We start from the raw sequence: 14,408 nt of genomic DNA, 5'->3' as shown, positions 1-14,408 counted from the left end.
TGCACACAGGAGAGATGTCCACCGCCGATACAGTGTAACAAGCTGCACACAGGAGAGATGTCCACCGCCGATACAGTGTAACAAGCTGCACACAGGAGAGATGTCCACCGCCGATACAGTGTAACAAGCTGCACACAGGAGACATGTCCACCGCCGATAGTGTAACAAGCTGCACACAGGAGAGATGTCCACCGCCGATCCAGTGTAACAAGCTGCACACAGGAGACATGTCCACCGCCGATAGTGTAACAAGCTGCACACAGGAGAGATGTCCACCGCCGATACAGTGTAACAAGCTGCACACAGGAGAGATGTCCACCGCCGATACAGTGTAACAAGCTGCACACAGGAGAGATGGCCACCGCCGATACAGTGTAACAAGCTGCACACAGGAGAGATGTCCACCGCCGATACAGTGTAACAAGCTGCACACAGGAGAGATGTCCACCGCCGATACAGTGTAACAAGCTGCACACAGGAGAGATGTCCACCGCCGATACAGTGTAACAAGCTGCACACAGGAGAGATGGCCACCGCCGATACAGTGTAACAAGCTGCACACAGGAGAGATGGCCACCGCCGATCCAGTGTAACAAGCTGCACACAGGAGAGATGGCCACCTCCGATACAGTGTAACAAGCTGCACACAGGAGAGATGTCCACCTCCGATACAGTGTAACAAGCTGCACACAGGAGAGATGTCCACCGCCGATACAGTGTAACAAGCTGCACACAGGAGATATGACAACCGCCGATACAGTGTAACAAGCTGCACACAGGAGAGATGTCCACCGCCGATATAGTGTAACAAGCTGCACACAGGAGAGATGTCCACCGCCGATACAGTGTAACAAGCTGCACACAGGAGAGATGTCCACCGCCGATACAGTGTAACAAGCTGCACACAGGAGAAATGTCCACCGCCGATACAGTGTAACAAGCTGCACAAAGGAGAGATGTCCACCGCCGATACAGTGTAACAAGCTGCACACAGGAGAGATGTCCACCGCCGATCCAGTGTAACAAGCTGCACACAGGAGATATGACAACCGCTGATACAGTGTAACAAGCTGCACACAGGAGAGATGTCCACCGCCGATACAGTGTAACAAGCTGCACACAGGAGATGTCCACCGTCGATACAGTGTAACAAGCTGCACACAGGAGATATGACAACCGCCGAGCTGCACACAGGAGAGATGTCCACCGCCGATCCAGTGTAACAAGCTGCACACAGGAGATATGACAACCGCTGATACAGTGTAACAAGCTGCACACAGGAGAGATGTCCACCGCCGATACAGTGTAACAAGCTGCACACATGAGAGATGTCCGCCGCCGATACAGTGTAACAAGCTGCACACAGGAGAGATGTCCACCGCCGATACAGTGTAACAAGCTGCACACAGGAGAGATGTCCACCGCCGATACAGTGTAACAAGCTGCACACAGGAGAGATGTCCACCGCCGATACAGTGTAACAAGCTGCACACAGGAGAAATGTCCACCGCCGATACAGTGTAACAAGCTGCACACAGGAGAGATGTCCACCGCCGATACAGTGTAACAAGCTGCACACAGGGGAGATGTCCACCGCCGATACAGTGTAACAAGCTGCACACATGAGAGATGTCCGCCGCCGATACAGTGTAACATAGTAACATAGTTAGTAAGGCCGAAAAAAGACATTTGTCCATCCAGTTCAGCCTATATTCCATCATAATAAATCCCCAGATCTACGTCCTTCTACAGAACCTAATTGTATGATACAATATTGTTCTGCTCCAGGAAGACATCCAGGCCTCTCTTGAACCCCTCGACTGAGTTCGCCATCACCACCTCCTCAGGCAAGCAATTCCAGATTCTCACTGCCCTAACAGTAAAGAATCCTCTTCTATGTTGGTGGAAAAACCTTCTCTCCTCCAGACGCAAAGAATGCCCCCTTGTGCCCGTCACCTTCCTTGGTATAACAGTGTTATATACAGTGTAACAAGCTGCACACAGGAGAGATGTCCACCGCCGATACAGTGTAACAAGCTGCACAGAGGAGAGATGGCCACCTCCGATACAGTGTAACAAGCTGCACACAGGAGATATGACCACCGCCGATACAGTGCAACAAGCTGCACACAGGAGGGATGTCCACCGCCGATACAGTGTAACAAGCTTCACACAGGAGAGATGTCCACCGCTGATACAGTGTAACAAGCTGCACACAGGAGAGATGTCCACCGCCGATACAGTGTAACAAGCTGCACACGGGAGGGATGTCCACCGCAGATACAGTGTAACAAGCTGCACACAGAGATGTCCACCGCTGATACAGTGTAACAAGTTGGCAGTATTAGGTCTCTCCTAGCGAAATAAGCTCTCATACTTTCGGGTCGATTTGGACTTGTAGGATTGCTGCTTCCAATAGGTGGCGCTATTGTTCTAGTCCTGTTCCTCTCTGAAGGGGCCATTTGCATGTTCAGTTTTAGGTCAGAATGTGCTCAGGCCTCTGAATGTAAACAATTGTAGTCACTGACAGCAAGCAGAGGAATAGAGGGAGCCGAGACCTCGGGCCGCAGTGATTGAGCTTTATTACCCATCTCTCTTCCCTGCAGACGATCAGCGGGCCATTTTTGTCTTTTACCAATTTACCATAATGCACTTGGGCCGGGGCTACGCGGTGACTTTGACCAAGAAGCAGGTTTCTGTTTGCCGCTGCGACATCACAGCGCAGTAAGTGATGAAGAGTCAGGACCCCACGGATCCCTCACCTCTCGCTGGATGTCGCTCGTTACATTGTGACTCCGCTCCTTGCACTGTTCTGCAATGTTGCAGCAGCAAACTGCGATCTGCATCTCGGCCACAGTTGCGCGTATCCTCGGCCGGGGGATGAACGGCACATCATGGACTTTCCCTCTGGCCGACCGACCACTTCTGTGCTTTGGCCTCAGTTCACATCATCATTTTCTAGGATCCGGGGCCGTCCTCGTAGTATCGCTGCTTCATCGCACGGTATTTGCGCAGGAAATATAACGCTTCCAGCTCTTTAATGACGAACTCCCCCCGAGAGATGAGTTCCCGGATCTTCTCCGGGTCGCTGACATCCTTGTTCTTCATGAAGGCTTTCTTCAGTCGCTCCTTGAAGAAGACTTCACCTTTCGGGTATTCTCGTCCCAAGAAGAGAAGCTGCGGATGAGAAAGATGGATGGTCTTATACAGGGAAGGAAAGCTGTCGGACTAATCAGTGCCTGCAGGGGGCAGCACCCAGCTGGTGTATAAATCTACATTTTGTACAGCTACGGCGGCGCCCAACCTGTGCTGTGTCAGTCTTCACTGCAGGCCTAGAATCCTATTCACGTAAAGACGTGCTCAGGACAAACCACAGGTCAGGTCTGTCTGTAGCAGTAGAAACTGGCATGCTATTCATGAGTCAGCAGGCTCTGGATGAGCAAGCTAAGGCAGTGGTCATTTCTGGGGGCTTACGTTCTTGTACAGCTTCACAACCTCTCCTCGCAAAGGATTCGCCATGTCCACACCCGAGGGACGAGCTCTGCGGTCAGCACATCATGGAGGGCGCAGCTGAAAGAGAAGCAGATGGGTGTGAGGAGGAGGAAGGCGAGACCACCGGCGAATACGCGGAGAAACCGACTGCAGGAAATCTGCGCAGCGGATCACAAAAATCCACAGCGTAAACTGCAAACTGTAAGGACCGGTGGGGACGCTCCCTGCCACCCGCTCTCCCATCATTGCATACTGAAGACAGAACTTTGGCATTTTTTCTCGTCTTTTGGAGGATAAGTTGCATTTCTCGATACAATGATTTCTGGGTAATTAGAACTTATTAATCAACTTTTATTAACTTTTTCTTTTGGGAGTCACAGGAGTCGATTCATCGTTACTTTTGCGCCTTTTTCCTGGAATAAAATAATTGTACCCAATAATTATTTACGCCTCGTTCCTTATTTACTTGGCGACTTTTTTATGTGACTTGTTTATATCTTTTATTCATTTGGTTCGGCATTACGGGGTGATTTGGGGAATCCGGAATGCTTTAGCCTCATTCACCATACGTCACTAAAAGACACTAATTGTTTGCAGTAAAATAAAATCCTGTTGTGTGACGTTTCTAATGGTCAGGGCGCAGTCAGACGGCGGAGATCAGCTGCAGTGTTCGGACTGGCCGGGTGAAATACATGAATCGGTCGCACTTGGGTCAGGAGAGCCACGGCCAGTCCAATACCCCGGCCAGTCCGAGCACCGCGGCCAGAGAACCCCGGCCAGACCAAGCACAGCGACCAGTCAGAGCACCAGAGTCCGAGCACCGCGGCCAGAGAACCCCGGCCAGACCAAGCACAGCAACCACTCCGAGCACCAGAGTCCGAGCACCGCGGCCAGAGAACCTCGGCCAGACCAAGCACAGCGACCACTCCGAGCACCGCGGCCAGAGAACCCCGGCCAGACCAAGCACAGCAACCACTCCGAGCACCAGAGTCCGAGCACCGCGGCCAGAGAACCCCGGCCAGACCAAGCACAGCAACCACTCCGAGCACCAGAGTCCGAGCACCGCGGCCAGAGAACCCCGGCCAGACCAAGCACAGCAACCACTCCGAGCACCACAGTCCGAGCACCGCGGCCAGAGAACCCCGGCCAGACCAAGCACAGCAACCACTCCAAGCACCAGAGTCCGAGCACCACGGCCAGAGAACCCCGGCCAGACCAAGCACAGCGACCACTCCGAGCACCAGAGTCCGAGCACCGCGGCCAGAGAACCCCGGCCAGACCAAGCACAGCAACCACTCCGAGCACCAGAGTCCGAGCACCGCGGCGAGACCAAGCACAGCGACCACTCCGAGCACCGCAGCCAGAGAACCCCGGCCAGACCAAGCACAGTGACCACTCCGAGCACCAGAGTCCGAGCACCGCGGCCAGAGAACCCCGGCCAGACCAAGCACAGCAACCAGTCCGAGCACCGCGGCCAGAGAACCCCGGCCAGACCAAGCACAGTGACCAGTCAGAGCACTACGGCCAGAGAACCCCGGCCAGATCAAGCACAGCAACCACTCCGAGCACCAGAGTCCGAGCACCGCGGCCAGAGAACCTCGGCCAGACCAAGCACAGCGACCACTCCGAGCACCAGAGTCCGAGCACCGCAGCCAGAGAACCCCGGCCAGACCAAGCACAGTGACCACTCCGAGCACCAGAGTCCGAGCACCGCGGCCAGAGAACCCCGGCCAGACCAAGCACAGCAACCACTCCGAGCACCAGAGTCCGAGCACCGCGGCGAGACCAAGCACAGCGACCACTCCGAGCACCAGAGTCCGAGCACCGCGGCCAGAGAACCCCGGCCAGACCAAGCACAGCGGCCAGTCCGAACACCACAGTCCGAGCACTGCGGCCAGTCCGATCACAGTCCAAGCACCGCAGCCAGTCCGATCACCACAGTCCGAGCACCGCGGCCAGTCCGAACACAGTCCGAGCACCACGGCCAGTCCAAACACCACAGTCCGATCACTGTAGGCAGTCCGAACACCACAGTCCGAGCACCGTGGGCAGTCTGAGCACTGCGGCCAGTCCGAGCACCGTGGGCAGTCCGAACACCGCGGGCAGTCCGAGCACCGCGGCCAGTCCGAGCACCGCGAACAGTCCGAGCACCGCGGCCAGTCTGAACACCACAGTCCGAGCACAGTGGGCAGTCCGAGCACCGCGGCCAGTCTGAGTACTGCGGCCAGTCCGATCACCGTAGGCAGTCCGATCACCACAATTGAGCACCGCAGCCAGTCCGAGCACCGTGGGCAGTCCGAGCACTGTGGGCAGTCCTAACACCGCGGCCAGTCCGAACACCACAGTCCGAGCACTTCGGCCAGTCCGAGCACTGTGGGCAGTCCGAAAACCACAGTCTGAGCACCGCGGCCAGTCCGAGCACTGTGGGCAGTCCGAGCACTGTGGCCAGTCCGAGCACTGTGGGCAGTCCGAACACCACAGTCCGAGCACTGCGGCCAGTCCAAGCACTGTGGGCAGTCCGAAAACCACAGTCTGAGCACCGCGGCCAGTCCGAGCACCACAGTCCGAGCACTGCGGCCAGTCCGAACACCACAGTCCGAGCACTGTGGGCAGTCCGAACACCACAGTCCGAGCACCGCGGCCAGTCCGAACACCACAGTCCGAGCACCGCGGCCAGTCCGAACACCACAGTCCGAGCACCGCGGCCAGTCCGAACACCACAGTCCGAGCACCGCGGCCAGTCCGAGCACCGCAGTCCGAGCACCGCGGCCAGTCCGAGCACCACAGTCCGAGCACCGCGGCCAGTCCGAGCACCGCAGTCCGAGCACCGCGGCCAGTCCGAGCACCGCAGTCCGAACATCACAGTCCGATCACCGCAGTCCGAGCACCGCGGCCAGTCCGAACACCACAGTCCGAGCACCGCGGCCAGTCCGAACACTGTGGGCAGTCCGAGCACCGCAGTCCGAGCACCGCGGCCAGTCCGAACACCGCAGTCCGAGCACCGCAGTCCGAACACTGTGGGCAGTCCGAACACCACAGTCCGAGCACCGCGGCCAGTCCGAACACCGCAGTCCGAGCACCGCAGTCCGAGCACCGCGGCCAGTCCGAGCACCGCAGTCCGAACATCACAGTCCGAACACCACAGTCCGAGCACCGCGGCCAGTCCGAGCACCGCAGTCCGAGCACCGCAGTCCGAGCACCGCGGCCAGTCCGAACACCGCAGTCCGAACACCACAGTCCGAGCACCGCAGTCCGAACACTGTGGGCAGTCCGAACACCACAGTCCGAGCACCGCGGCCAGTCCGAACACCGCAGTCCGAGCACCGCAGTCCGAACACTGTGGGCAGTCCGAGCACCGCAGTCCGAGCACCGCAGTCCGAACACCACAGTCCGAGCACCGCGGCCAGTCCGAACACCGCAGTCCGAACACCACAGTCCGAGCACCGCGGCTGAACTCGCTCCGATCTGTCTGTACAGCTGGCTGCTCCCTTATCCATAGTTTTACGACTTTTTACTCTTAACGAGACCAAAACTAACCGCATTTGGTCCTGCGCCCGTTCAGCACCCATCCTCCATACTCTGTGCCCTCCTGGTGACCAGTGATTGGCTGCAGCGCTCAGATTCTCAGGTTACACCACATAAGAAGGCTGCAGCCAATCAATGCTGAATAAATGAAAACAATAACTGAGAAAATTCCACTTTATTGTGGAATCTGACAAATCAGTGCTGAGACTACAACTCCCAGCATGCCCCGGGGGCGGTGTGACCGGGGGGCGGACAGGCAGATTGGGGGCCGCTGCTGTCTCCGCGCACTGACCTCCAACCGACTTCCGGCAACACTGCGGAGCCTACCGATGACGTCACCGGCTGCGCCGAGCTCCCAGAAGGCCCCGCGGTCTCTATGGCAACTAGGACGCTCCACCGAGAGTAAAGCAGCAACATGGTGAGAACGAGGGGAGAGGAGGAATGGTGGGACGGCGGCCAGAAACCGGGGGACTGAGAGAGGGGACGGCGGCCAGAAACCGGGGGACTGAGGGGGGACGGCGGCCAGAAACCGGGGGACTGAGAGAGGGGACGGCGGCCAGAAACCGGGGGACTGAGAGAGGGGACGGCGGCCAGAAACCGGGGGACTGAGAGGGAGGACGGCGGCCAGAAACCGGGGGACTGAGAGGGGGGACGGCGGCCAGAAACCGGGGGACTGAGAGGGAGGACGGCGGCCAGAAACCGGGGGACTGAGAGGGAGGACGGCGGCCAGAAACCGGGGGACTGAGAGGGAGGACGGCGGCCAGAAACCGGGGGACTGAGAGGGAGGACGGCGGCCAGAAACCGGGGGACTGAGAGGGGGGACGGCGGCCAGAAACCGGGGGACTGAGAGGGAGGACGGCGGCCAGAAACCGGGGGACTGAGAGGGAGGACGGCGGCCAGAAACCGGGGGACTGAGAGAGGGGACGGCGGCCAGAAACCGGGGGACTGAGAGGGAGGACGGCGGCCAGAAACCGGGGGACTGAGGGGGGACGGCGGCCAGAAACCGGGGGACTGAGAGAGGGGACGGCGGCCAGAAACCGGGGGACTGAGAGAGGGGACGGCGGCCAGAAACCGGGGGACTGAGAGGGAGGACGGCGGCCAGAAACCGGGGGACTGAGAGGGGGGACGGCGGCCAGAAACCGGGGGACTGAGAGGGAGGACGGCGGCCAGAAACCGGGGGACTGAGAGGGAGGACGGCGGCCAGAAACCGGGGGACTGAGAGGGAGGACGGCGGCCAGAAACCGGGGGACTGAGAGGGGGGACGGCGGCCAGAAACCGGGGGACTGAGAGGGGGGACGGCGGCCAGAAACCGGGGGACTGAGAGGGAGGACGGCGGCCAGAAACCGGGGGACTGAGAGGGGGGACGGCGGCCAGAAACCGGGGGACTGAGAGGGAGGACGGCGGCCAGAAACCGGGGGACTGAGAGGGAGGACGGCGGCCAGAAACCGGGGGACTGAGAGGGGGGACGGCGGCCAGAAACCGGGGGACTGAGAGGGAGGACGGCGGCCAGAAACCGGGGGACTGAGAGGGAGGACGGCGGCCAGAAACCGGGGGACTGAGAGGGGGGACGGCGGCCAGAAACCGGGGGACTGAGAGGGGGGACGGCGGCCAGAAACCGGGGGACTGAGAGGGAGGACGGCGGCCAGAAACCGGGGGACTGAGAGGGAGGACGGCGGCCAGAAACCGGGGGACTGAGAGGGGGGACGGCGGCCAGAAACCGGGGGACTGAGAGGGGGGACGGCGGCCAGAAACCGGGGGACTGAGAGGGAGGACGGCGGCCAGAAACCGGGGGACTGTGAGGGGGGACGGCGGCCAGAAACCGGGGGACTGAGAGGGAGGACGGCGGCCAGAAACCGGGGGACTGAGAGGGGGGACGGCGGCGAGAAACCGGGGGACTGAGAGAGAGGACGGCGGCGAGAAACCGGGGGACTGAGAGGGAGGACGGCGGCCAGAAACCGGGGGACTGAGAGGGAGGACGGCGGCCAGAAACCGGGGGACTGAGAGGGAGGACGGCGGCCAGAAACCGGGGGACTGAGAGGGGGGACGGCGGCCAGAAACCGGGGGACTGAGAGGGAGGACGGCGGCCAGAAACCGGGGGACTGAGAGGGAGGACGGCGGCCAGAAACCGGGGGACTGAGAGGGGGGACGGCGGCGAGCAACCGGGGGACTGAGAGGGAGGACGGCGGCCAGAAACCGGGGGACTGAGAGGGAGGACGGCGGCCAGAAACCGGGGGACTGAGGGGGAACGGCGGCCAGAAACCGAGGGACTGAGAGAGAGGACGGCGGCCAGAAACCGGGGGACTGCGAGGTGGGACGGCGGCCAGAAACCGGGGGACTGCGAGGTGGGACGGCGGCCAGAAACCGGGGGACTGAGAGGGGGGACGGCGGCCAGAAACCGGGGGACTGAGAGGGAGGACGGCGGCCAGAAACCGGGGGACTGTGAGGGGGGACGGCGGCCAGAAACCGGGGGACTGAGAGGGAGGACGGCGGCCAGAAACCGGGGGACTGAGAGGGGGGACGGCGGCGAGAAACCGGGGGACTGAGAGAGAGGACGGCGGCGAGAAACCGGGGGACTGAGAGGGAGGACGGCGGCCAGAAACCGGGGGACTGAGAGGGAGGACGGCGGCCAGAAACCGGGGGACTGAGAGGGAGGACGGCGGCCAGAAACCGGGGGACTGAGAGGGGGGACGGCGGCCAGAAACCGGGGGACTGAGAGGGAGGACGGCGGCCAGAAACCGGGGGACTGAGAGGGAGGACGGCGGCCAGAAACCGGGGGACTGAGAGGGAGGACGGCGGCCAGAAACCGGGGGATTGAGAGGGAGGACGGCGGCCAGAAACCGGGGGACTGCGAGGGGGGACGGCGGCCAGAAACCGGGGGACTGCGAGGGGGGACGGCGGCCAGAAACCGGGGGACTGCGAGGGGGGACGGCGGCCAGAAACCGGGGGACTGAGAGGGGGGACGGCGGCCAGAAACCGGGGGACTGAGAGGGGGGACGGCGGCCAGAAACCGGGGGACTGAGAGGGAGGACGGCGGCCAGAAACCGGGGGACTGAGAGGGGGGACGGCGGCCAGAAGCCGGGGGACTGAGAGGGAGGACGGCGGCCAGAAACCGGGGGACTGAGAGGGGGGATGGCGGCCAAAACAATTGACTGAGAGGGGGGACGGCAGCCAGAAACCGGGGGACTGAGAGGGAGGACGGCGGCCAGAAACCGGGGGACTGAGAGGGAGGACGGCAGCCAGAAACTGGGGGACTGAGAGGGGGGACGGCGGCCAGAAACCGGGGGACTGAGAGGGGGGACGGCGGCCAGAAACCTGGGGACTGAGAGGGAGGAAGGCGGCCAGAAACCGGGGGACTGAGAGGGAGGACGGCGGCCAGAAACCGGGGGACTGAGAGGGGGGACGGCGGCCAGAAACCGGGGGACTGAGAGGGAGGACGGCGGCCAGAAACCGGGGGACTGAGAGGGGGGATGGCGGCCAAAACAATTGACTGAGAGGGGGGACGGCAGCCAGAAACCGGGGGACTGAGAGGGAGGACGGCGGCCAGAAACCGGGGGACTGAGAGGGAGGACGGCAGCCAGAAACTGGGGGACTGAGAGGGGGGACGGCGGCCAGAAACCTGGGGACTGAGAGGGGGGACGGCGGCCAGAAACCTGGGGACTGAGAGGGAGGAAGGCGGCCAGAAACCGGGGGACTGAGAGGGAGGACGGCGGCCAGAAACCGGGGGACTGAGAGGGGGGACGGCGGCCAGAAACCGGGGGACTGAGAGGGAGGACGGCGGCCAGAAACCGGGGGACTGAGAGGGGGGGCGGCGGCCAGAAACCGGGGGACTGAGAGGGGGGACGGCGGCCAGAAACCTGGGGACTGAGAGGGGGGACGGCGGCCAGAAACCGGGGGACTGAGAGGGGGGACGGCGGCCAGAAACCGGGGGACTGAGAGGGAGGACGGCGGCCAGAAACCGGGGGACTGAGAGGGGGTACGGCGGCCAGAAACCGGGGGACTGAGAGGGAGGACGGCGGCCAGAAACCGGGGGACTGAGAGGGGGGACGGCGGCCAGAAACTGGGAGACTGAGAGGAGAAAGCTGCCAGAAACGGGGACTGAGAGGGGGAAAGCAAAGTAGGCATAGTCCGGGGGTCAGTCAGTTACTAGCAGTAGTAATATAGGAGAGGTATGATGAATGTTAATAAGGAGGGGGTCAGGCACAGTCCAGGAGTCTCTCTGGTATTAGCAGGAGTAATCTGGGGCAGGAATGAGGGGTATTAATAAGGAGGGGGTCAGGCACAGTCTGGGGGTCTCTCGGGTATTAGCAGTAGTAATCTGGGGCAGGTATGAGGGGTATTAATAAGGAGGGAGTCAGGCACAGTCCGGGGGTCTCTCGGGTATTAGCAGTAGTAATCTGGGGCAGGCATGAGGGGTATTAATAAGGAGGGGGTCAGGCACAGTCCGGGGGTCTCTCCGGTATTAGCAGGAGTAATCTGGGGCAGGTACAGTGGGGCAAAAAAGTATTTAGTCAGTCAGCAATAGTGCAAGTTCCACCACTTAAAAAGATGAGAGGCGTCTGTCATTTACATCATAGGTAGACCTCAACTATGGGAGACAAACTGAGAAAAAAAAATCCAGAAAATCACATTGTCTGTTTTTTTAACATTTTATTTGCATATTATGGTGGAAAATAAGTATTTGGTCAGAAACAAAATTTCATCTCAATACTTTGTAATATATCCTTTGTTGGCAATGACAGAGGTCAAACGTTTTCTGTAAGTCTTCACAAGGTAGCCACACACTGTTGTTGGTATGTTGGCCCATTCCTCCATGCAGATCTCCTCTAGAGCAGTGATGTTTTTGGCTTTTCGCTTGGCAACACGGACTTTCAACTCCCTCCAAAGGTTTTCTACAGGGTTGAGATCTGGAGACTGGCTAGGCCACTCCAGGACCTTGAAATGCTTCTTACGAAGCCACTCCTTCGTTGCCCTGGCGGTGTGCTTTGGATCATTGTCATGTTGAAAGACCCAGCCACGTTTCATCTTCAATGCCCTTGCTGATGGAAGGAGGTTTGCACTCAAAATCTCACGATGCATGGCCCCATTCATTCTTTCATGTACCCGGATCAGTCGTCCTGGCCCCTTTGCAGAGAAACAGCCCCAAAGCATGATGTTTCCACCACCATGCTTTACAGTAGGTATGGTGTTTGATGGATGCAACTCAGTATTCTTTTTCCTCCAAACATGACAAGTTGTGTTTCTACCAAACAGTTCCAGTTTGGTTTCATCAGACCATAGGACATTCTCCCAAAACTCCTCTGGATCATCCAAATGCTCTCTAGCAAACTTCAGATGGGCCCGGACATGTACTGGCTTAAGCAGTGGGACACGTCTGGCACTGCAGGATCTGAGTCCATGGTGGCGTAGTGTGTTACTTATGGTAGGCCTTGTTACATTGGTCCCAGCTCTCTGCAGTTCATTCACTAGGTCCCCCCGCGTGGTTCTGGGATTTTTGCTCACCGTTCTTGTGATCATTCTGACCCCACGGGGTGGGATTTTGCGTGGAGCCCCAGATCGAGGGAGATTATCAGTGGTCTTGTATGTCTTCCATTTTCTAATTATTGCTCCCACTGTTGATTTCTTCACTGCAAGCTGGTTGGCTATTGCAGATTCAGTCTTCCCAGCCTGGTGCAGGGCTACAATTTTGTTTCTGGTGTCCTTTGACAGCTCTTTGGTCTTCACCATAGTGGAGTTTGGAGTCAGACTGTTTGAGGGTGTGCACAGGTGTCTTTTTATACTGATAACAAGTTTAAACAGGTGCCATTACTACAGGTAATGAGTGGAGGAAAGAGGAGACTCTTAAAGAAGAAGTTACAGGTCTGTGAGAGCCAGAAGTCTGGATTGTTTGTTTCTGACCAAATACTTATTTTCCACCATAATATGCAAATAAAATGATAAAAAAACAGACAATGTGATTTTCTGGATTTTTTTTTCTCAGTTTGTCTCCCATAGTTGAGGTCTACCTATGATGTAAATTACAGACGCCTCTCATCTTTTTAAGTGGTGGAACTTGCACTATTGCTGACTGACTAAATACTTTTTTGCCCCACTGTATGAGGGTTATTAATAAGGAGGGGGTCAGGCACAGTACGGGGGTCTCCCGGGAATTAGCAGTAGTAATCTGGGGCAGGTATGAGGGGTATTAATAAGGAGGGGGTCAGGCACAGTCCGGGGGTCTCTCGGGTATTAGCAGTAGTAATCTGGGGCAGGTATGAGGGGTATTAATAAGGAGGGGGTCAGGCACAGTCCGGGGGTCTCTCCGGTATTAGCAGTAGTAATCTGGGGCAGGTATGAGGGGTATTAATAAGGAGGGGGTCAGGCACAGTCCGGGGGTCTCCCGGGAATTAGCAGTAGTAATCTGGGGCAGGTATGAGGGGTATTAATAAGGAGGGGGTCAGGCACAGTCCGGGGGTCTCTCCGGTATTAGCAGTAGTAATCTGGGGCAGGTATCAGGGGTATTAATAAGGAGGGGGTCAGGCACAGTCCGGGGGTCTCTCCGGTATTAGCAGTAGTAATCTTGGGCAGGTATGAGGGGTATTAATAAGGAGGGGGTCAGGCACAGTCCGGGGGTCTCCCGGGTATTAGCAGTAGTAATCTTGGGCAGGTATGAGGGGTATTAATAAGGAGGGGGTCAGGCACAGTCCGGGGGTCTCTCCGGTATTAGCAGTAGTAATCTTGGGCAGGTATGAGGGGTATTAATAAGGAGGGGGTCAGGCACAGTCCGGGGGTCTCTCGGGTATTAGCAGTAGTAATCTGGGGCAGGTATGAGGGGTATTAATAAGGAGGGGGTCAGGCACAGTACGGGGGTCTCCCGGGAATTAGCAGTAGTAATCTGGGGCAGGTATGAGGGGTATTAATAAGGAGGGGGTCAGGCACAGTCCGGGGGTCTCTCCGGTATTAGCAGTAGTAATCTGGGGCAGGTATGAGGGGTATTAATAAGGAGGGGGTCAGGCACAGTCCGGGGGTCTCCCGGGAATTAGCAGTAGTAATCTGGGGCAGGTATGAGGGGTATTAATAAGGAGGGGGTCAGGCACAGTCCGGGGGTCTCTCCGGTATTAGCAGTAGTAATCTGGGGCAGGTATCAGGGGTATTAATAAGGAGGGGGTCAGGCACAGTCCGGGGGTCTCTCCGGTATTAGCAGTAGTAATCTTGGGCAGGTATGAGGGGTATTAATAAGGAGGGGGTCAGGCACAGTCCGGGGGTCTCTCCGGTATTAGCAGTAGTAATCTGGGGCAGGTATCAGGGGTATTAATAAGGAGGGGGTCAGGCACAGTCCGGGGGTCTCTCCGGTATTAGCAGTAGTAATCTTGGGCAGGTATGAGGGGTATTAATAAGGAGGGGGTCAGGCACAG

General features: G+C 58.7%; 3 protein-coding genes across 4 annotated transcripts in view; 2 read left to right on the top strand and 1 right to left on the bottom strand.

Moving 5' to 3' along the window:
* Positions 1–2,564: 2,564 nt before the first annotated feature.
* Positions 2,565–7,366, bottom strand: ETFRF1 (electron transfer flavoprotein regulatory factor 1). Of its 2 annotated transcripts, none has more exons than XM_069762826.1 (3): positions 7,310–7,366; positions 3,475–3,570; positions 2,565–3,177 (listed from the first exon to the last, which is right to left on the bottom strand). In XM_069762826.1, exons 2-3 carry the CDS (start codon positions 3,517–3,519, stop codon positions 2,959–2,961), a joined length of 264 nt encoding a protein of 87 aa, XP_069618927.1. In that variant the 5' UTR covers positions 3,520–3,570; positions 7,310–7,366; the 3' UTR covers positions 2,565–2,958. The 2 variants fall into 2 exon arrangements, with proteins under 2 accessions (XP_069618927.1, XP_069618928.1); XM_069762827.1 differs by having other exon boundaries at positions 7,030–7,323.
* Positions 4,185–7,013, top strand: LOC138673828 (pneumococcal serine-rich repeat protein-like). The gene is made up of 2 exons (XM_069761865.1): positions 4,185–5,504; positions 5,838–7,013. Exons 1-2 carry the CDS (start codon positions 4,185–4,187, stop codon positions 7,011–7,013), a joined length of 2,496 nt encoding a protein of 831 aa, XP_069617966.1.
* The window catches only part of DNAI7 (dynein axonemal intermediate chain 7), a 62,230-nt gene continuing 55,166 nt past the window's right edge, over positions 7,345–14,408 (top strand). The window contains exon 1 of the mRNA XM_069762821.1: positions 7,345–7,435. Within this exon, the coding sequence (XP_069618922.1) occupies positions 7,433–7,435 (3 nt within the window). The 5' untranslated portion in view covers positions 7,345–7,432. The remainder of the gene's footprint in view (positions 7,436–14,408) is intronic.

Source organism: Ranitomeya imitator, chromosome 4 (assembly GCF_032444005.1).
Source record: "Ranitomeya imitator isolate aRanImi1 chromosome 4, aRanImi1.pri, whole genome shotgun sequence".
In the NCBI taxonomy this organism is placed as follows: domain Eukaryota; kingdom Metazoa; phylum Chordata; class Amphibia; order Anura; family Dendrobatidae; genus Ranitomeya; species Ranitomeya imitator.
This window is presented reverse-complemented; position numbering and strand designations above follow the sequence as displayed.